At 44.5% G+C, this 23,819-nt stretch overlaps 1 protein-coding gene across 1 annotated transcript in view; it reads left to right on the top strand.

Moving 5' to 3' along the window:
- ptpn18 (protein tyrosine phosphatase non-receptor type 18) overlaps positions 1 to 7,924 on the top strand; it is a 22,376-nt gene extending 14,452 nt beyond the window's left edge. The window contains exons 11-16 of the mRNA XM_041945703.1: positions 744 to 836; positions 3,342 to 3,391; positions 6,479 to 6,598; positions 7,166 to 7,371; positions 7,466 to 7,555; positions 7,678 to 7,924. Coding sequence (XP_041801637.1) covers positions 744 to 836; positions 3,342 to 3,391; positions 6,479 to 6,598; positions 7,166 to 7,371; positions 7,466 to 7,555; positions 7,678 to 7,751 — 633 coding nt within the window. The 3' untranslated portion in view covers positions 7,752 to 7,924. The remainder of the gene's footprint in view (positions 1 to 743; positions 837 to 3,341; positions 3,392 to 6,478; positions 6,599 to 7,165; positions 7,372 to 7,465; positions 7,556 to 7,677) is intronic.
- The last annotated feature ends 15,895 nt before the right edge of the window (positions 7,925 to 23,819 follow it).

A 23,819-nucleotide genomic window follows, 5' to 3' on the forward strand; every position in this document is an offset into this window, starting at 1 on the left:
TTAAAAGTTCCCTTCAGTCCGAGCAGAACCACAAACAGAAACCAGACTACCTCAATAAACTACGGATGTGCTGAGTCATCGTTCGTGAACGTTAACACGCCCAGCGGTCAGGTGACACTCTGCAGCTCTGCCTTCCACCTGAAGCCCATCAACACACCTGTAATTCACCTGTGTCATGTGACTGGATTTACTGCACCTTCCTGATGAAAGCATTTAGCCGAAACATGTTGGTGTCCACCAGAGTAACTAAGCACATTTACTCAAGTACTGTAGCCTACTGAAGTACAAACCCACTTTATGCAACTACTTGTACTCCACTACATCTCAAAGGTAAATATTGTACCTTTTACTCCACTACATTCATCTTAAGTTACTAGTTACTTTTCAGTTCTTCATCCCCTTCCTGTCCAGTGAGAAACACGTATCTCCAGATGTGTTGATGTTGACTGTTTGTGATAAACTGAACTTTAAGGCTTGAGGAAATTCTCCTCCTCCTTCCTTCTTAAATAAGGCTTTGAATGCAGTACTTTCACTTGTAGTGCAGTATTTTCACAGTCGACGGCACCTGTGTAATGGGGGGTCTGGGTAAAACCCAGTGACATCATCCTGTAATTTAAGACAGGGTGAAACAGCGATGACACACATCCTCCAACGCTGATCAGCAGCGTGATCACTGTGAGGGAAATCTGAACAGTCTGATCATGAAACTCGGTGAAGAACATCTCCTGGTTTCTTCTGTGCAGGATCAGTATCAGTTCATCTTCACGGCGGTCGCCTGTATGCTCCAACAAGTCCTGCAGTCCAGCTGTCACCTGCTCAACGACAACCTGTCTGAGGTAAAACACACAAGTCAAGTCACATTTCAGCTCTGTGCGAGGTGTTGACTACACACTGGAGTGAGCGGTGAAGGAAGCAGAAAGAGGAAGTAGTTCATAAGGCTGACTTCCTGTATGTAAATTAACTACTGCAGACGGTTTGAGAGTAAAAGAAACACAGAGAGACACAGAGAGAGAGGAGTGTGCTGGTCAACATTTAAACAGGAAGAAATCCACTAAAACTCAACTAGAATTAATGGACGACAGGTGCTGACAGGTACGTTCACTTTGAATAACAACCAGGAGAAAATCACGTTCACCTGCAGACTCACATCAGAATGAACTGCCGTAAATGATACAGATATATTTCTGCTAGATTCAATGTCAGCGTGATTTATCGTTTTCTTTTTTTACTTATGTCACAGCTGCGTATTTAGAGTCAGAGTACTGAGAGCAGTAAAATGTTCTGCTGTTCTACTGTTCTCCTGTTCTGCTGTTCTACTGTTCTACTGTTCTACTGTTCTGCTGTTCTCCTGTTCTACTGTTCTCCTGTTCTCCTGTTCTCCTGTTCTACTGTTCTGCTGTTCTACTGTTCTATTGTTCTATCTGTTCTCCTGTTCTACTGTTCTATTGTTCTATCTGTTCTACCTGTTCTCCTGTTCTCCTGTTCTCCTGTTCTGCTGTTCTACTGTTCTCCTGTTCTCCTGTTCTCCTGTTCTATCTGTTCTACTGTTCTGCTGTTCTCCTGTTCTCCTGTTCTACTGTTCTATCTGTTCTCCTGTTCTATCTGTTCGACTGTTCTACTGTTCTCCTGTTCTCCTGTTCTACTGTTCTATTGTTCTATCTGTTCTCCTGTTCTCCTGTTCTGCTGTTCTACTGTTCTACTGTTCTGCTGTTCTGCTGTTCTCCTGTTCTATCTGTTCTCCTGTTCTATCTGTTCTCCTGTTCTATTGTTCTCCTGTTCTCCTGTTCTGCTGTTCTCCTGTTCTCCTGTTCTGCTGTTCTACTGTTCTACTGTTCTGCTGTTCTCCTGTTCTATCTGTTCTCCTGTTCTCCTGTTCTGCTGTTCTCCTGTTGTACTGTTCTATCTGTTCTCCTGTTCTATTGTTCTCCTGTTCTGCTGTTCTCCTGTTCTACTGTTCTACTGTTCTATCTGTTCTACTGTTCTACTGTTCTCCTGTTCTACTGTTCTCCCGTTCTCCTGTTCTCCTGTTCTATCAGATCTCATCAGATTACTGTGACTCAGTCGTTCATGTCAAAGCAGGATTTTACTGTTGGAGCTGGTTGAGCTTCATTTGAACTAATGATTCTTTTCATTCTGGATCAATCAGCTGATTATTTCCTCCATTAATCGATCGATCGATCGGTTTGGAAACATTGTGAAAATAGTGAGAAATGTGGTGACGATGAGGCCAAAGTGACGCCTTCACAGTGTTTGTTTAGTCCAAAGCTGCACATTATTACAAACACATTCAGATCATTCAGATTCTCTAACGTGGGGCCGAGTGAAAACTGTGAGGACAAGAGTCCAGAAATTTCAGAACAAAGTTTCTCAACATAGATTTAAAAATATGTACCATCTACAATCCATCATGTTATTAAAAGACTCAGAGAATCTGAAGACTGAAAACCAGCACTGAATGCTGGTGACCTTCGACCCCTCAGGCAGCTCTGCATTAAAACCAACATGGTTGTCTGAAGGAGATCAGAACACGGACTCAGGACACTTCAAAAACTGTCTCAAACTCAGTTCAGACTCAACCAGCAGAGTGAAGCCAGATATCGACAACATCCAGAAGCTTCTCTGGACCAGAGCTCACCTGAGACGGATGGACAGTGTCCTGGTCTGACGAGTCCACGTTTCAGACCGTTTTTGACATCATGGATAGGCTGAAGAGGAAAAGGACCATCCAGATTGTTCCGGCACAGAGTTCAGCAGCCGGCCTCTGTGCTGGTCTGGAGGTGTGTTAGTGGACATGGGTCACCTGCACACTGGTTCTGGAGCAACATGCTGCCATCCAGACGACGTCTTCTTCAGGGATGTCCTGTTTATTCCAGCAAGACCATGAAAAGAGACGTTCTGCAGGGTTACAGCAGCGTGGCCTCATAGTCAAAGAGTTCAGGTACTATACCTGCAGTCCAGACCTGTCCCCCTTTGAGACTGTGTGCAGCATTATGAAGACAGAGACCGTTGAGAAGCTGAAGTCGTTCATCAAGAAGAATGAGAAAGAATTTCACCTCAGCAGTTTGAGTCCTCAGTTCCAAACTCTGACTGAGTGTTGGTAAAGAACAGCTGATGGAACGCAGACGAAACAGACCCTGAACCAGCTTTATTTAAACACACATCCAATCCAGAATGAGTCAATATTTACAAAAAATAATAAAGTTTCTCAGTTTGAACATTAAATATCTTGTCTCTGTGCTGAATTTGATTAAATATATTCTGGTTTTATTTACTTTTAGCACTTTTCAAGACCTGCAAAAAACCTGAAAAACTGACCGAAGTGTTTTCTGTTCACTGACCAGCTGAAGAAACCAGAGAAGAAAACCAGACAAACCCCAGCTTCCTCCAAGAGGTACCTGTCTGTCTCTCTGTCTGTCTGTCTGCCTCTCTGTCTGTCTCTCTGTGTGCCTGTCTCTCTGTCTGTCTGGGTGCCTGTCTGTCTGTCTGTCTGTCTGTCTGCCTCTCTGTCTCTCTCTCTGTCTGTCTGTCTGTCTGTCTGTCTGTCTCTCTGTCTGTCTGCCTCTCTGTCTGTCTCTCTGTCTGTCTGTCTGCCTCTCTGTCTGTCTGGGTGCCTGTCTGTCTGTCTGTCTGTGTGTCTGCATCTCTGTCTGTCTGTCTGCCTCTCTGTCTGTCTGTCTCTCTGTGTGCCTGTCTCTCTGTCTGTCTGTGTGCCTGTCTGTCTGTCTGTGTGTCTGCCTCTCTGTCTCTCTGTATCTCTGTCTGTCTGTCTGTCTGTCTGTGTTACTGTCTCTCTGTCTCTCTGTATCTCTGTCTGTCTCTCTGTCTGTCTGTCTGTCTGCTTTCTGTCTGTCTCTCTGTCTGTCTGTCTCTCTGTCTCTCTGTCTCTCTGTCTGTCTGTCTGTCTGTCTGTTAGCAGAGAGGCAGACAGATAGGATGTCTCACCCCAAGGTGTTAAATTAACACTTTCTCACTCTCCTTTTTCATTCCTCCATCCCTCTTCCCATATGTTACCACACTACCATGGAAACGGAGCAGAGAGAGAGGGCATGGGATGAGAGGGAGGGGGCGAGGAAGGAGGAGGAGATGAGGAGAGGAGAAGAAGGTTTAGAAAAGAGGAGAAATGAGCGTGAAGAGGAGGAAAAAATCAATGAAAGAAAGAAAGTGTAGTAGGAAAGGGAAGGGAGGAAGGAGACAAGGAGGAAGAGCAAGTGACAAAGAGAAGAGTGCATAAAAGAACAAAGTGAGGGTGAGAGGAGGAGGAGCAGGTGAAAAATGAAAGAGGGAAGCAGAAAAAAGGGAAGGAGGAGAGGAAACAAGAGGAGAGGAAACAAGAAGAGGATGGTGAGGAGATTTAAAACAGTCACTAACCAGACTTTACCTCCTCCCTGACCATTCAGCCTATCTGGTTAGGGCACACTGGCAACAATCAGAGTAACCATGACGACTGCGATCACACGGCCAGAGCAGGAAGTTGGGAGCAGAGTGACTTCCTGCTGAGATGTAAATATGCAGCCGCAGTGTCACACTGACAGTATGTCAGTGTTTTCTGCTGCTGCTTCAGTTTGGTTCTGCAGGTTCTTCATGTTTTTACAGAACTGAACCAAAGCTGAAGATTAAAAGTCTGAATATGTGAGTGATGAAACGTAAACGTCGAGTTCCTCTCGTCTCATTTTACACTTTACAAAACTTTCTTAACTCAGAACTGACTCACGCAGCCCGTTCATGTTTTCGTTTGTTCCACTTCCTGTTTCGTCCCTTAGCTTCCGGTTGCTATTCCTGCTATAGCAAAAAAAGTCTCATTCCTGATTGGTTTAAGTCAAGAACACAGGAGGCCACGTGACCCTGACATCACCACACCCACCTCAGATATCACATTAAAACAGATGGTTGCAAGGCTGCATTTTTAATCATCAAAACTATTACTATTGTATATTATTATTATAATTAGTGCTTCTGGAAAAGAACGTGGGCGTTCTGGTTTTACCCGGATTCTCTGTTGAAAGGAGCTGTATGTTGTTTGGATGTGGCTTCAGTTGCTAACGAGCTGCTACGATTAGCATGATGGATTTCCATTTATCTGGTGTGATGCTAACAACTGAGTGAAGGCCTGGAGTGGTTTTTTTTGTGCAATTAATTCACTTGTCAATATATTTCTTCCAACTGTTGTTTTGTCGTGAGTATCTACGTTCACAAAGAAAGCAAACATTATGTGATGAAAAAGAAAACTTTTTTGGAATGAGAACAATTTTTCTGAGCTTTTGCACCATCGACAAAGTTATCAGCTGCGTTGTGAGGAACAGACGTCATATCACAGCTTCTAATGACAGCAGCCTGTTAATTGTTTGTATTTCTCATCCTGCATTATGCGCTCATGTAGTTTACTCTTGATGCAGCACAACTGGTAACCAGGCAACAGCATCTTAGCAGGTTTCGCTGACGTAAGCTAATGCGTTACTGTGCACCTCTAGATGCTGCCATCTAGAGGAATAACTAATGAACTGCATGATGTAGCCAACGGTTGGACACACAGTCAGTGCTTTATTATGAATAGTTTCAATGCAAAATATTTGCAGGTGAGTTTTCGTGTTTGTTCGTCACGTCCGTGTCGCGTAACGGCTGTAACCTGAAATCTCGTGTGACCACCCTGATGATGCAGTAACAGGAAGTTCGGTCGACATGTCATGAACGCAGCAACTGACGCAGAAACCAGCAGAATGCCGGGCTGGCAAAGAAGCATTAGCATGGCTCCATAGCTCACAATGGGGGCGCGTTTATGTTCCCAGGGTCCTCGGTTCCTCAGTTCAATATTCTGTTAACACACAAAATCCTAATCCTAACCCAGGGAACATAGGAACCTTTGTCCCATGTTCCCATTATGTGCCATACAAATCTGAGGACATCCAGTGTGTAGGACCTTTGAGACACCTGTAGGACCCTGGAGACACCTGCAGGACCCTGTACGTCTTTCACAACATTTGTTCGGTTGTATACTCCGTTTTAAAGGAACAATACAGAGGTTGATCCACTAAAAAGGAAACTTCGTCCCCTGTGATCACCTCTGAACACTTATTCACACGTCAACTAGACGTTTTATCTTGTTTTTGATAAAACTGAAGGACTTTTTAGAACCCTGTTAATCATCATTTATAATATTTTGTTATGATCTTTGAATTTATTGTATTTAACAGGAAATTGGTGGCTGATATATTGATGGTTTCCTAACCGTGTGTAAATATGTATATATAAGAAGTATGTTTACTACAGAGCTGGAGTCAAGATGTGATTAACCTAGCTTAGCATAAAGACTGGAAGTAGGGGGAAACAGCTAGCCTGGCTTTGTCCACACATTCAAAAATACACCTCTAAAGATCGTTGCATCTTGTTTATTTAATCTGAAGACAAACAGGAACTTCTGTAACTGTGTCTCTGTTAGCAGTTAGCATTCCTTCATCGTGTCTCTCTTTCCTTATATACACAGACTGTCACAGCAGACTGACATGAGTGATACGTACGCTGTGGTCAACAAGCCCAAACACCCTCACCCGCCTTCATCAAACCCCGCCTACTCCACTGTTGCCATGCCCAGCAGCGCGAGCAGGTAAAGAAACACCTGAAACCTGCAGTGCAACACCTTTGTCTCCCCCTCCTGGCAGTGAGAGTAATTACACAAAGCCTATGGTCGTACTTAAGATGCCACCACACTCGTAGGTGATGTCGTCGCAAGTTGTTTGAAAGGTGACATCAAATTTATTTTGATAACAAGTTAACAGGTGAGCTGATTTCTATTCATTTATATCCTTAAAAAGAAAGTAGATTCAATGTTACAGATAACAAACTTAAAACAATCACAGCAATTAAAAAAAGAGTCAGAATGAAGCTTTCGTTTTCACCCTCACATGTTCACACATGGAAGCTGCTCAGTGTAGAGCCACAGTAGATCTGTGCGTCCTCCCACTGTGCCAGTCTGCGCTCTGATTGGCTGATCCTCCGGTCACGAGCCGCACGCATCAGATCCATTACCCAGACGGAAGAAGCAGTTCTGGTCCAGCAGGCAGGATGATCCTCAGTCATCCGGACTGTGGTTCATCTAGATGTGTGTGTGTGTGTGTGTGTGTGTGTCTGCGAGCTGCTTTTCACACTCAGTCTCTTGATTATTGACCCTCAGGACTCAGCCCTTGTCCCATCACTATGACAACGATCCTGACGGAGCATCGGCATCTGCTGTCTACAGCACGGTCAGACCTCGAGCTAAACCAGCCAACCAGCAACACTCTGCCACGCCCATCTACGACACGGCGATGCCAACCAATCACAGGCTGGGGGAGGGACCATCGTCACTTGGCAGCAATGGAGAACATCACCTGGTGCAAGGTAACAAGGAGAGGAAAGGAAGGAGGGAAGGATGGGTGGGATAATGAACGACGAAGTGAAAGAAGATGAAGGAAATGACTCTTCTCTCCTCCAGGTGAACATCCTTCATCCACAGACGATGATTATGAAGATTTCTCCTGCTCAGTGCCGGACATGACCAACCTCTGCTCACCTGGTGGGATCGGTCAGTACACCTGCACACCTGTGCCTGTCCATCCTCCTCTCGCTGGACTTCTCAGAACAACCAGATTCAACGTGCAGTCAAACCTGCCGCCTGTGTTTTAACTATTTCCACGTGTTTTTCAGGTTTTAACTGTCGCATTCAGAAGCCCAGAGGACCCAGAGATCCTCCTGCCGAGTGGAGCCGACAGGAGAGATGAAACGGCTCCGCTGGTTTCCAGTAGACTGCTGGGCTGGACTGGGTGAAACCAGACTGGATGAGTGCATCAGCGTGTAGTTTAAAGTGAGCTGGACTGTGAGACTGAATGTGTGTGTTTAAAATGACTGTTTGACGATTTATATGTGAACTGTTCAAATACACGTGTGGAAATAACTCCTGTGCAGATTCAGTCTCTGAACGAGCAGCAGCTGGAGCTCAGGGCGCTCAACCTCGACAGGCTGCACATTATTTAAGATAAGATTAGATAAGATAAGGCTTTATTTATGCCTCGCTGGGGAAATTCACAAAGCACAAAGCTTCGTGCCTGTATCTGTTAGACCGGAGTCATTTTGTAACACAACTTCAGACAAAATACAGAAGTGAAAGCAATAAAATTAGACATTTTTATTCAGTTATTCAGAATAATTGTTAAATATTTGACTCCAAAGAGTTAAAGGGGAATTCCTGCATTTTTCCACTTTGGGGTTTTTCTCATAATTGGTTCGTCTGATGAACTGGTCGTTATAAGTTTTTTACTCACCACCTCAGCTGCAGATGTCCAGGAAATGTGGCGACTTCTACTATTACTACAAATAATAATAAGAGTGGGTGTTTTAAATGGTTAAACCAGAGCTAAAACATTTCAGGAGGCAAATGGACAAACATAAGATAGGAACGTTATTTTCCGGCACATCGAGAGAGTGAACAGCTTCTTTGTTGCGGTTCACAGTTCATTCATGACAAACTTTACCTTTCATGCTGTTCTGGAGCATTTGATCACATCACATGGTCTTCATCAGCAGCTGAAGTGCAGACGGTTCACTTTCCATCTGAACAGCTGAGCGACACAGCGGTGGAAGAAGTACGCACATCGTAGTTTTACTCCGAGTCGAATTACTCCACATTCAAAGAACTGAAGAGTTATCGTCCAAATGTACAAAGTATCAAAAGTAAAAATACTCACTGTGCAGATGTGCCCCCTCGTACTGTTACTGGATCATTATCTCTGATGTGTGATGATTTTAAACACTTCATGAACTGTTGATGGTCCTCTTCCTGGTCCTTCCAGCTCCACACCTCCAACCTGCAACACAGACGTTCAGTTAGAAACCTGACGTCACAGAGCCGAGTCAAAACAACCCTGATGATGTCATCATCAGGGGTGTTTAGTCCTTCAGTCTCAGACGACAGCGCACAGCTGTTTTCAGAGGCCTGAACTGAGAGCAGCCGTGGCCCCAGGAGTGAAACTGGTGGAACAACTTTTAAAGTCATGAAAACCTTAGAAGCTCCACCGCTGACCACCAGGAGGCAGCAGAGCAACATGAAACCAGCAGAGAACCAGAAACTCTGCGTGTGTGTGTGTGAGACAGTGAGATGATAAAGTTATAGCTTCACATCTCTCTCTCTCTCTCTCTCTCTCTCACACACACACACACACACACACACACACACACACACAGTAAAGAAACATCCAGAGCCAAGATGAGTGTAAAGGAAGAGAAAGAACACACACTGAGGGAGGAAGAGAGTGGTTTCAATTAAACCTTTGGCATGACTCTGTGTGTGTGTGTGTGTGTGTGTGTGTGTGTGTGTGTTTGTGTGAGTGTGACATCATCAGATCTGAATCAGGTTACGAAAGACACCAGAGGTGATTCAGTATGCACGCTCACACTCACGCACACACGCACAGAGACACTAACGCATACACACACACACATGCACTCAGCTGGCACAGAGTAGCACTGAGTGGTTTTATAGAATCAGAGCGAGTGACGGACTGTGTGTGTGTATGTGTGTGTGTGTGTGTGTGTGTGTGCTACCACTTTGCCACAAAGCACACTCCAGTAGTTAACAACACACATATGCATGCACACACACACACACACACACACACACACACAGGTCATGGGTGTTGGCTCCTCCAGTGGAGGACAGACCACAGGCATCCAGAGAGAAGAGATAGAAATAGACGGAGGGATGAAAACAGAGCGATAGTGGACGTTGAAGGAGAGTTGTTTTAAAGTCTGTCAGAACAGTCACGTGTGTGTGTGTGTGTGTGTGTGTGTGTGAGATCATGTCTCCTGGTCCTCCTGGCTGATCTCTTCTTCGGTGGTAGAGATGGAAACTGAACCCACAGTCTGACTCCAGATCAAACTGTGTGAGGCTTCATATTTTTAATGACTTATCCTGCACTGGAGCGTTTACACGAATTCATCCAATCAAATGTGACCTGGTGGCGAGCAGGTGACCCCGCCCAGTATATAAAACACACCTGAACATCAGCTCATAGACTGCGGCAGGTGGAGGAGCTCTATGACAGCTCAGAGGTGGAAGAAAACTACATTTACTGTATAGAAGCACAGTTTGAGGTACTTTCCTTCCTTCAGAGGGAGATAAAGTACATGTTACCACATTTATCTGATTGTAACACCCCAGCCTATTCAAGATTCAAGATTCTTTATTGTCATTGAGCATGACATGTCAATGAATTTTTTATTGCAACCCCCATGTTAGAAACAAGATAATAAGAAAGATTAGAAAGAATAAAATTAAGATAACTACAATAAAATAAACCAACATGCAATAAAAATATACTGAACAATAAACAATATGAAAATATACAAATACAACTGAAACAATCCGTCAATTAATCAATTAAAGGAAAATTAAAGTTCACATCATGTTATGATAACGAATCTCAAAAACCAACATGGCTGTTGTTGGCACTCACAGCTGTCAAGCTAGCCTGTTAGCATTGGGACATTTTGGCTGCACTTTTTCCCGCCATTCTTGTGATTAGCTCGCCGTAGCTTTAGCAACATGTCTGTCTAACCCCGTGGAAGACTCCGGTCATGTGCAATGAGTGCACGAGCAGAGTGCACGTGGATGGGCAGGTACGCAGGTAGACAGTCAGGCCAAACGAAACGATTGGATGGAGTATTTGCTTTTTTTGTTGGAGCATTTGATTGATTGATTGCCGTCAGGACATAAAACACATGAACTAGATTCTGAAGACTTCCTCCACCTCTGCAACACCTTCAGGCTCACCGTGGACAGTTTGTTAAAAAAGGATCAAGCTTGTGCAGCAAAGCACGAGGTATCTGCCGACATTACCCACAATGCAACTCAACAGCTGACAGCTGGCTAATGTAGCCTGGAGTGGAGCTCAGATTTTTTCCACCGAACCTTTAAGATGCAACAAATGTAGATAAAAACAGGCGTTTAACATCTTAAGATGTCAAATTTGATCGTCGTACAGAAGCTGTGTGGTAACACGCATGAGAACCTGATGGCTGATGACACCAGTCAGCTGTCTCTAATGATGTATCTAATGATGTTCCTTTACAGTCAGAGTTTCAGAAATATTTCTGTCGTGTCAATAAAGCTTCATGAAAATTGAAAAAGAGAACGTGGGAGAGAACGAGGGGATTAACTTTAGATGAGTGAGAGATGGAGAGGCACTGAAAACAGACAGAGAGAGGAAAGTGGAAACATGATGATAGAGTGATGGAAGAGAGACAGAGAGAGCTGGAGAGTGCGAGGAACAGAGTGTTGAAAATAGAAAAGAGCGATAAGGTGAGAGGGAGAGTGATGTAAGAGGACGATGCTGGAAAGAGAGAGAGAGAGAGAAAGTGATGAAAAGAGAGTGATGGGAACAGACTGATAGAGTGATGAAAAACAGATAGTGATTTAAGAGAGAGAGAGATGAAACAGAGAGAGAGAGAGAGCAGTCCTGCCTTGTTGCTAGGCAACTGAGCAGCTCCTCTTTGAAGTTTTCCCTCATTGTTTTTTTTTTTTTTAACAATCAGGTCAGAGCGAGGCTCAGCAGTAACCATGGAAACCACCTCAGCACCAAGCCTGGCGGCCGTCCCGTCCCCGGAGAGAGAGAGAGAGACAGAGAGACAGAGAGAGAGAGAGACAGACAGACAGAGACAGACAGACAGACAGACACAGAGACAGACCGAGAGAGTGAGAGAGACAGAGAGACATTGTGCCTATGAGCAGACCTTCAGGCATTAGTCTCGACATTTTAGTTTGTTCCCTGATTTCAGACTGTCAGGCAAACTGTCCTCTCAGGCATCATTCAGGGCATGAACGTCCACAGAGATCGTTCTTCTTTTCTTTTTGGCCACTAGAGGGCAGAAAAACGCTGCATAAATTGTAAACACCCAATCTCACATATTGTCATTTCATAGACAGTCATTCAAATACTGTACTTGAGTACAACTTTGAAATAATTGTACTTGTTACATACAGTTACATACTTTAACTGAAGTAACTTTTTTACAGGGTAGTATGAGTACTAACCCTAACCCTACTGAAGTACAGGACCTGAATATTTCCTCTACCACTGCACAACCAGATGTTTAACCTTACATCTTCTTCTCATCACACCTGTGCTTGATGAGTCCGAATGTCCAGCTGAGGAAAGGTCTTTATGTTGAGTCACATGATACCAGAAGGTGTTTGATTGGTTGAGACTGTGCGCAGAAAGAAACAACTTTCAGGACAACCAATGGCGGTTAAAAGATTTTACAGGAAAAACAGGAAAGAGGAAGTGAAAAGAAAGAAAGAAGAGAGAAAGAGCAGGAAATGAACAAGTGTCATCTCTGTGTTGTCGTGTTTTCTGCTTTCAGTCTGGGTTCTGCATAATAAACTGTGTCAACACACACACACACACACACACACACACAGATGTGTTGGATATCAGACAAACCTCAGAGAAGTAAAAATAAATAAAGACAGAGACACTGAAAATTTGTTCTGCTCTGCGGCCTCGACCTCGTAAACTCAGGATTAACTAACAGCTGCACACACACTCACACACACAAGTACTCACACACACACACACACAAATGCACACACACACACAAATGCACACACACACGCAAATGCACACACACAGGGTCCAGATGTGTTTGTAATAGTAGCAGCGATGTAAAGAAGGAAGCATACAGTATGTCCTGAAACCACAAATACACACACACATGAAAACAGGCCTGTTGTCATTCACACACACATACACACACACGTGCACACACACACACACGCACACACACACACACACACACACATACACGCACACACACTGAGGTCCATTGTCATGCATGCTGCTGGCTGTTTCACGCCGACTTAAAAAGATTAACGGGTGATCGGCATCAATTTACACTGAAGAGAGAGAGAGAGAGAGAGAGGGTGGGGGGAGGTGTGAGAGAAGGGGGAGGGGAGAGAAAAATGTTTGTTTGAGAGAAAAAGATGGAGAGAGAGAAAAGAGGAGTGTTGGGAGGGAAAGAGAGATGAATCCATGTTGTCGTTCTCCTCAATGTGAAGTTTCCTTTAATGATCTCTTCATTAGTTTCCATCACGTAGTTCAGATTCATTCATTTAATTCAATTAATTAAAACGATCTCACGTCCAGAAAATCATAGAAAGAAAACACTCCTACTACACCCAAAAATGAAAATTATCAACTTTATTTGTGTCCCACCTTTCATACAAGCAGCGCAGCTCAAAGTGTTTCACAACAAAGAAAGCTTGAATCTTGTTTCAGACATTTGTCTCCTTGTCTAAACTCACTTCCTGTTTTTGCTGCTGCTTAATGAGTATGTTGCTGCAGGTACAAGGTAACAGTTGAAGGTGATGAGCACACCTGTGTTTTCATCAACCCAGATTCTTCTGTCATCTGAAACATGCAGCAAGTGGTTCACATCACAAAGACAGAACGGACATGAAAGCAGGGGGGGAATAAAACCGTCTTGATTAAAAGAGTAAAAATAAGACGGAACAAGGATGAAAATAAAGACGGCTAACAATAGATCACGTAGAAAGCATACAATCAAGTAAAACACATCACTTATAGAGACGTGCAGCAGCTGATCTGAAGGCAAATAATGAACAAGAGAGTGTCCGTCCACTGCCGTCGCGTGAAGATCCGTTTGTTGCCTGATGGAGACGAACAGCTGGCGAACGTCATCGGTCTATTTCTGTTCTGTTTTACAGGAAACGCCTTCTTCGCGTATTCAGACCTTAGTTTAAATTTCCTCTCAGCTTTTCTCTAATGAGCAAACGGAGCAGGTGGATGGAAACAAGCTTCATGTTCTTCAGCACAGACACAAACCAAACTGCATGTTGTCAGCAGCACATTCAGATTTTCAGTCAGATTTACTGTGGCGGTGTTGTTACTTCAGCTAACAGAAGCTAACAGGCTAAATATGCTAGCAGCTATTGAGCTGGTTGGGGCCATGCGATTGGCTCAAAGGTGAAGGTTGAGGACTGGTGGCATCACCCCCCGTCCTCCCTCCATCTGCTTCTTGTCTTCTCCATCCTTCCTCCCTTTCTTTAACCCTACTTCTTTTTCATTCTCACTGCTAAGACAAAGGAGAGTCGAGGAGACCAACTACAAGCAACGGAAAGGAAAGGAAATGAGCTGAAAGGAAAGGTAGTGAGCAGAAAGGAAAGGTAATGAGCAGAAAGGAAAGGACCCCAGCTAAAAGGAAACAAAGTAAAAGGAAAGGAAAGGAAAGGAAAGAAACGGAAACAGAAGGAAAGGAAAGGAAAGGAAAGAAAACTGAAGGAAACGAAAGGAAAGGAAATAGGAGAAGTGGAAAGAAAAGACAAGGCGAAGATGAAAAGAGGAGAGGGCTAGACCCCTCAAGTGGCTTCAATTAAGAAAATTACAGAGAGAGCAACAGAGACAGAGAGAAGGAAAAACCAGAACTGTCAAACTGAGAGTTGATTACAGGGTGAACCTTCTGCCGGCAGCCCAGAGCCATGCAGGATCTAACCCCAGTCTAAACCTGAACCTGAACCCAGCCCCGAGTCAGAGTTATTTTAGGCTCCAGCTGCTCGATGTGCTCTGGAAACACTGAGTCTGCTGCTTCAGACCACGGCCGGTCACCCCGATGGTGCATCAAGCAAGTCCAGACTTCACTTTGTGTTCAGTTATTTAGGCACAAATCCACAGATTAGTTATCAGCCTTTCTGTTTGTGTTGATGAGCCTCAAACAGCTTGTTCGCAAGTCATGAAGTCACTTTGCATGACTCTCACCTTTCAGCCAATCACATGTCCCCTAAGATAGCAAGCTCACAACTGCTCCCAGACTTAGCCTGTTAGCAACAGCAGTGTCAAAGTCTGAATCAACTTTCAGCTACTGCTGTACATAAACACCAGTTTACAGCAAGTTTACAGAGAGTTTACAGTGAGTTTACAGCAAGTTTACAGTGAGTTTACAGCGAGTTCACAGCGAGTTTACAGCGAGTTTACAGTGAGTTTACAGCGAGTTTACAGAGAGTTTACAGAGAGTTTAAAGCGAGTTTACAGAGAGTTTACAGTGAGTTTACAGTGAGTTCACAGAGAGTTTACAGCGAGTTTAGAGGGAGTTTACACTGAGTTCACAGAGAGTTTACAGCGAGTTTACAGCGAGTTCACAGCGAGTTTACAGAGAGTTTACAGAGAGTTTACAGAGAGTTCACAGTGAGCTTACAGCGAGTTTACAGAGAGTTTACAGCGAGTTTACAGCGAGTTTAGAGAGAGTTTACAGTGAGTTTACAGAGAGTTTACAGTGAGTTTAAAGCGAGTTTACAGTGAGTTTACAGTTCCCTTGCTTTCACCACTGGACATCATACGTTATACTGTATATGACGAAGTTGAAAGTAGCTCCACCTGCAGCAGCTCCACCTGCAGCAGCTCCAACAGTAAAATGCTGCTCTAACATTGATGCTTCAGCATCAACAATCTAATAATCACTCATAGAATCAGAGATCAGACACAGGCGACATTTTACTGCACAGACAGTACTTTTACTGCATGAAGCTGATTATACTGCTGTACTTTTACTGCATGAAGCTGACCATGACAATACTGCTGTACTTTTACTGGATGAAGCTGACAATACTGCTGTACTTTTACTGCATGAAGCTGAAAATATAACTGTTCTTTTACTACATGAAGCTTAGAATACTGCTGTACTTTTACTGCATGAAGCTGACAATACTGGTGTACTTCTACAGAGGTATGATTTTGAATGCAGGACATGTACTTGTAGTAGAATATTATTACAGTAATCGCCTCGCACAACTGACTGGATTTCTGATTGATAACCTTCAGCCTGGTGTGAATGTATCTGATCATTTCCATCACAGTGGAATGAAAACGGTGTCTCTTTGGGATCAATCCATAACCTGCCGATCAGTCGGATCGCGTCTGAACGGAAAACTGATCGATCAGTATCGGTTCTGTGCGGTGCTGGTAAAGTAATCAACACTTCCAGCAATTCACTGAAGAAGAGGAACTAGATGGACGTTCAGTTTGATGGTCTGGCAGTAATTCCTGCAGGCAGAGAAGCAGGAAAAAGACCAGCATGCATTGCAGCAGGTTGGATAAATCCTGTTACTATCTGCTCTTAGAGGCTGGATTCATTTTAACCAGACTGATATCATCATTTTTCAGCTAATAGAGTTTTTCCTGGAAATTTCCTCACAAATACACATTTGTACACAAGTGAATCATTGTGTACTCAACCTCTGACCTGTAACCAGCCTGTACATGTCCTGTCTGTCTGACTAACCCTCTACCTGTCTGTCTGCCTGTCTGTCTGACTCTCTGTCGCCTGCAGCAGCTCGTCTGACTCTGACTCATCAGACTGTCAGGATGTGACTAATCTGTAATCATGTGTGTTGTATCTTTCATGTACTCTTAATTCTACTGATGTTTTTAAATAAACCTGCGTGTGTGTGTGTGTGTGTGTGTGTGTGTGTGTGTGTGTGTGAACAGCTGTGAGCATCTAATTCTTCCTGTACCACTAAGAAACTTCAAGTCAAAGACAAGTATACTGTTCCTGTGTGCAAAGTGTACTAGTATCTTACACAGTGTGGCAAATATTTGAGCGAATACATTATCACTATGTGAGTATATGTGCAGTATATAAAATACTACAAAATACCTTATTTACTAACAGGATGCACATACAGACAAAATGTAATGTTATTAGACTGAAGCAACGATGAGCACAACCTTTTAGTTGTGCTCATCGTTTTAAGAAGAACACAAACAATACTTTTGGAAAATATTCTCCATATAAACTTTCAGCTAAGCTAACATCAGCGCTAACAAGCTTCTCCACTGACTGATTATCTTCTTACAGTGCAGGACACTTGAGGCTAGTCAGTAACACGACTGATAAGACGTGGTGGTAATTATTACAGCTGCTAAACAGCAGCATGTTAGCATTCTCAGTCTGTTTTTTTTGGTTTTGATGATTGAATAACTGGATTTTCTTTGTATAAAAACAGAAAACTGCTGTTACAGTGACCTCTGAGCAGACTCAGTTTCTGATTTCCTAAATTAAAAAGTGTTTTCAGGGTCGTTCTTTCCTCCGTGTCGCCTCCGGCTGACAGTTTGTTTCTCCTCTGACCACAGCCGGCATCACTGAGGCCTGTGGTTGGCCACACCCAGCAGTGATGTCACAGTGTACTGACACACCCTGGAGTGCACCTCTGCATCACTGGAGGGTCTTTATCAGTCTGTGAATATATCAGTGTTTTTCTGCTCTCTTCATTCCTCTTCCTTTCCTCTCCATCTCTTTCTTCAGTGTCCGTCTGTCTTTGCTCATGTTCGTTTTCTTCCTTCATCGTGCTCTCTCTTGTTATTTCTCCATCTCTGTTTCTCTCATCTCTTCCAGGGTTTTCCCTCCATATATCTCCCTCTCTCTCTTCCTTCTGTCTGTCTCTATGTCTTTTCCTCATGTTTCTGTCTCTACATATTCTATTAGCCAATAATTTTGCTTCTGCCTCACTTTTCTCCTTCTATCAGTCCCTCACTGTCTTTCCTCACCTTTTCCTATTTTCCTTTATTCCTCCATCTCATCCCTTCATTTTCTCCATCTTTTTTTATTTTTTATATATCGTCATGCATCTCCTCACTCGCCCTCTGTCTTTATCTCTATATATACATCACTGCATCTCTCTCTCTCACACACTGTGAGTCATGCTCTCTCTCTCAGTCTCTCTCTCCACATCTGGCTTTAGGAGGAGAAAAACAGCAGATTAAGGAGCAGGAACCACGGGGCGGTGTTTATGGGGGTGAGCAGCTGTTTCTAAAACTAAAAACATAGAACATCTAGTCTTCTGCCGTGAATCAACTCTTTGTTTCTCTTTGAGTTTACAACAACGTTGTGTGGATCGACTCCAGCCTTTATAACGTCGATTAATCGATGTGTAGTTGGTTTGCTCGGGCTTCTTTAATTAACCGGCGCCCCTCCCAGCCGGGTGCGGAGTGGTACGATCCAGATGGGGGGCTGGCTGTGGCGGAGCAGGGACAGACCGAGCCGAGTCGAGCCGAGGCAGGCTATGTGTGAATGGGGGAGACGCGCCGCGCCGCTCCGCTCCGCTCTCAGCTCTTTCTGATCTGGATTATTGTTCCGCTTGTGGACGCATGACATTTGTACCTGTCCGGACTCCTCCTGCCGCCCCCACCTGGCCTCAGCTCCCTCAGGTTTGATGTGAGGAGAAGAAGAAGACAGACAGCAGAGGCAGCGCGCGTGGGACCGTGGATTTAAATAACTGATTGGACTTTTCTGCGCGTTTCCGTCCAGGTAAGTCCGTAGGTCTGTGGAGTTTTGGGGGGTTGGGGAGTCTGGGAAGGCCGGGGGTTCTCCGGGTCCGGGTGGCAGATCTGGGGGGTAGCGGGGTGGTGGTGGTGGAGGGGGGTGTACGTGTGTGGATGTTTGGGGGGAAAACGCCTCGCCTCCCCGCCGCATCACCGCTCATCTGCTGCTTCTGCTCCGTGTTTTTCACTCCTGGAAATGTCCTCTTTTTTCCAGCTTTCCCACGCAGCGAGTGGGGGCGAGGAAGCTGGGCCGGGTGGGGGTTGATACCCCAGGTAGGGCTGCTTCCCCCTCGGGGTATTTTGGAGGCACGTTCGGCCTCTGTAGGCAGAGCCGCTCGCTTTGCGCCTTTCGTCCATTTTAAACGTTGAATTCGGTGCGTAAAAGAAGCGTTTAGTGGCCGCAAATGTGTGTTTTTCTGCGTGGTGGAGGGGAGAGTGGTGGGGGAGGTGGAGGGGGAGGAGAGGAGGGGGTCTGGGAGGTAGCAAGGCTCCAGACGCCGATCCATTAAAGAACAAAGGGGGGAGGCAGCAGGAAAATGTCTAAAATCGAAGCAAAAACGTCGAAAAAACGCGCAAACGTCGCTCGGAGCTGCGCGGACGCAGCGCGGCGGCTGCCCGCAGCTCCCGCAGAAAATCCCCATCAGAGTTTTCCTGAATCCGCCTTCATCCGTCCCTCCATGTGCTGAAGAGGAGCCCCCATCCTCTGGACCAGCTCCGCGCACAGAACCGATACTGATCGATCAGTTTTCCGTTCAGACGCGATCCGACTGATCGGCGGGTTATGGATCGATATCAAAGAGGCGACCGTTTTCATTCCACTGTGATGGAAATGATCAGATACATTCACACCAGGCTGAAGGTTATCAATCAGAAATCCAGTCAGTTGTGCAACGCGATTACTGACCTGACTCACCGTAAAATAACATTTCAATCAGTCAGAGAGGTCACGTGATCAATTTCAAACGACAGCAGACACATTTGGATGCTAATCAGTGATGTGATCAGCTGATCAATAAACATCAAGTTCAGATTATAGTGACCAAACAGCACAAAAACAGCAACACTCTTCATAGTGATCAATGATAAAAAGAATCAGCAACATGATCCGTTATGATAAGAAATGATCAATACTTGAGTCCGCAGCAGGAAAAACAAGCTGCACCTGCAGGTGATGAATCATGTAATCGATAACTGATGCGATCGGTTCTATGATAGTAAATGAGTGGGATGTAAATAATGCAGCAACTCTCTCCCACGTGTCCTCACAAGCAGATGTTTCGCTGGTCAGAGATGTGATCAATAACACGATTGATCAGTTGGATCTGATTGGGGGGCACAATAACGGACACAAAATGGAGATTTATGTCTTTATGTGAACGAGCAGCGAAATAACAAGATGAGCGTCAGCAGCATGTTCAGCTGATCAATAATCAAAGTGATCAGTGATGGTTCTGAGTGGATTAAAAAGCAGATTACTGACTCATTCATTCATTTGTTTATTTGGAAAGAACATTTGATGATTGGGAAGCTGTTCCTATAATCAATCAATCATTGAAACGGATCGTTTTGTGATTTCAGCCCTTCAGATTTCTGCTTCTCTTCTTCATCGTCACAGTAAACGGATTGTTTTTAGGTTTTGTTCTGTTGTTTGGAAAAAGCAACAGAATGATCAGTAATAATAATTATTAGTTGCAGCTTGAGTTCAGATAATAAATATAATAAAATATATAGAAAATAAAGCAGAAAACAAAACCTAAAGAACAACAACAGAAATAAAGCAACTTGAAAATGAAAATGTAGAAGTTACAGAATATCTATTTTTATTATATTTACATATTTAAAAAAAATAATAATAAAACAAATAAAATTTACTGACTAGACACTCACACACACACAGTCTCACACACACTCACACACACACACAATGTGTGTTTGAAATTATCAGAATCAGAGCTAAAGATGAGGATGGTGGGATGAAGGTTGCTGTGTGTGTTCAGTTGAGCTCTGTGAGGATGAGTGTGTGTGTGTGTGTGTGTGTGTGTGTGTGTGCGTGCGTGCGTGTGGCCGGTAGCGGCGCGGCGCCCTCTCCTCACTGCAGCTGAAGCGTCCATGTTTGTTTGGTTCGTGCTTCAGTTTCCCTCGGTCGGACACACCAGTTTACACAGTTCCACTTACGGTGAACTTTATTCTGGCGGGACTGGAGCACAGCAGCAAATTGTCTTCATGGACAGATCTTCTGCGTGTTGCTTTCTAAAACACAACTTTATTTAGAGAAAGCACCTTGACAGAACAGAAGCAGCAGACATTCAGATCAGAGCGGCTCTCAGTAGCTGAGCTTACATGGCGTCTGTTCATCCAATAATAAACAGAGTACGAGCACTTCCTGTAAACACGGGATCTGTTTGAAGGATCCGCAGCAAACTGTTTATGATCTGTTTGACAGATGAACATTTGTTGATCCGTTTGATCACTCTCTGTTTCTACATCTGCACTTTTTATCTGCTGACTGAAACGTCTGGGCAGCTGCTGGACGATGCAGGCGCTCATGCTCCCCTCAGGATGAACAGTCAGAGCTCTGCTGATGCTCTGACTGTTCATGTAGCGCCACCATCAGGTCAATCTTTTAATGTGTCCAACACTTTGGTTTATGAGGAAATACCTGCACAAGTAATGACACTCCCATCAGCCTCAGCTGGACTGCGTTTACTGCTAATAAGCTAATGTTAGCATGCTAACAGGCTAAATTAAGATGGTGAACATGTTGGACTGCTAACCATCAGCATGTTAGCATTGCCACTGTGAGCATGTTAAGGGTTCAGAGCTGCCTCCTTTACTGCGAACACAACAGGAAATCAATAATAAAGTAAAGAGGTCAAAGGTCAGAGGTCACAGCTCTCTGCAGGGCTCAAATTACCGCTTTCATGTAGAAACCTCGTAACTCTGGTTTCATGTTGCGCTCACATCGTGAATATTCCTAACTGAGGCCGTGCACCGTGAAATGATGAATTCTACAACTCTGAATCCAAACGCTGAAGTTAAGACGCTGTTTAAACATCAGAAAAACAGGATGAGATCACCTGCTGATCCTTTCTGACAGAAACTCACCTGAAAACAGCACAAAGTCAAGATATTTACTGTTTGATTTCTGTCAATATCTGCTTATTCTGAATCTGATGCAGCAACATGTTTCAGACAAGTTGTGACCAGAGCAACTAAAGACTGGGAAAGATGTGGAACGCTCCAAAAACACCTGTTTGGATCATTCCACAGGTAAACAGGTTGATTGGTAACAGGTGATAGTAACATGATTGAAAGGCTCAGTGGTTCACAGCGAGGATGGAGCGAGGTTCAACACTTTGTCAACACGTGATTGGATAAAGGGGATTAATACCTGGACTCAGGAACACTTCAGGAAACTGATGTCAGGAAACAGTTTGATTGTTCATGTTCTGGTTTTATTGATTTTTCAAAGCATCCTGACTGTTTGGAATCAGGGTTGTAGCATGTAGCATGTAGCATTGGCTGCACTCAATTTAATGGCAACAACAGACTCAGTTTGAGTGTATTTAAACATCAGGCAAAGATACTCTGCACACTTTAAAGTGTAACATGAGACTCACGTTCAGACTCTTCACATGTAAAAGCTCACAGTGAGGTAACGAGTTATCACAGAAGCCGACAGCTAACAGTGGAACTGGGGGGAAAAATGTCCGTTTCAAAAAAATCTCAACAGCTCCTGAATTTACAGAGTTTATTCCACCGAAGCACAAAGACAAAGCTTTTAATTAACTGTAGAGTGAAATCAGCAGATCAGCAGAACATGAAGGCCAGTACAACGACCCCAGGAGGAGGTTTTCCATGATCAGGGATCTGGAAGCCAATAATAGTAATTAATAACCTCTTAAAGCTGTTAAGTTCGTCACATGGTGGAACCAGGACTGAAATATTTCAGGAGTGTTTGTGACGATCATGCAGCCGTCAGGATGGAGGGAAACATGCATGAAAGCTGATCTGAGGGGCCTGCAGGGGCCCACGCTCACTGCTCCAGGATCAGATTGTGACCATGCTGATGCTCTTTTTAGTGCATTGTAACGTGTTGGACGCGTTTGCGGCGTTCTGTGTTCCAGTCAGCTGGAACTGGACGCTTTGAAGCTTCAACATGTTTCCACCCCGAGCTTCACTTTCCTGCCTGCAGATTTATCACACATCACTTTTTCCATACATTGTGTGTGTGTGTGTGTGTGTGAATGTGAGTGTGAGTGTGAGTGTGAGTGTGTGTGTGTGTGTGTGTGTTTGTGTCCAGTCTGTGGTCACCAGTATCAGTCTGGTCTCCAGTTCAGCTCCAGAGGGAGCTGAACCTTCAACCCTGCAGCCACAGGGTGTGTGTGTGTGTGTTTGTGTGTGTTTGTGTGTGTGTGTGTGTGTGTGTGTGTGCGCGCGTGCGTGTTGGGCTTTCCTCCTTTCGTCTCCTCAGTGTTCCAGTTAAATCCTACCATTGGAAATCCATCACTGCTGCTTATTATGGAACATTGATCGTATATGTGTGTTTGACCTTGTGTGTGTGTGTGTGTGTGTGTGTGTGTGTGTGTGTGTATTTGTGCATGCATCATTGTAATTCAGTTTAAATCAGGTCAACTTGTTACCTGCAGCTGTGTGTGTGTTTATGTGTGTGTGTGTGTTCAGGTAGACGTTTGTCTGTCTGTAAATTGAATCTAAAGCACTTTGTCTCCCTGTAACACACACACACACACACACACACACACGCATGCGTCATTGTTTATTAGTATACAATCATATTCAAAAATAAACACACACACACAAACACACACACACGCTGAGTCAGTAATAGAGTCAGCACCGAGGAAACGCTGAGTCAGCAGACAGAGAGACTGACTCTGATATGATATTTTCAGCCTGCAGTGTTTCACCTCTGAGCCTCTACAGAGACTCTGTCTGTCTGTCTGTCTGTCTGTCTGTCTCCTGTCTGCCTGTCTGTCTCTCTCTGCCCGTCTGTCTGTCTGCCTCCCTGCCTGTCTGTCTGTCTGTCTGCCTGCCTCCCTGCCTGTCTGTCTGTCTGTCTGTCTGTCTGTCTCCTGTAACTCTGCCTGCCTGCCCGTCTCTCTCTGCCTGCCTGCCCGTCTCTCTCTGCCCGTCTGTCTGTCTGTCTGTCTGTCTGTCTCTCTGTTCACGTCTGCCTGTCTGTCTCTCACTCTGTCTCCTGTCCCTCTGCCTGTTTGTCTCTCTCTCAGCCCGTCTGTCTGTCTGTCTGTCTGTCTCCCGTCTCTCTGCCTGTCTGTCTCTCTCTCTGTTCCTGTCTGCCTGTCTGTCTCTCTCTGCCCATCTATCTGTCTGTCTCCTGTCTGCCTGTCTCTTACTCTGTCTCCTGTCTGCCTGTCTGTCTCTCACTCTGTCTCCTGTCTGTCTCCTGCCTGTCTGTCTGTCTGTAGTAACGTCCCGCAGCAG

The sequence above is a fragment of the Chelmon rostratus genome, chromosome 10 (assembly GCF_017976325.1).
Source record: "Chelmon rostratus isolate fCheRos1 chromosome 10, fCheRos1.pri, whole genome shotgun sequence".
NCBI lineage: Eukaryota > Metazoa > Chordata > Actinopteri > Chaetodontiformes > Chaetodontidae > Chelmon > Chelmon rostratus.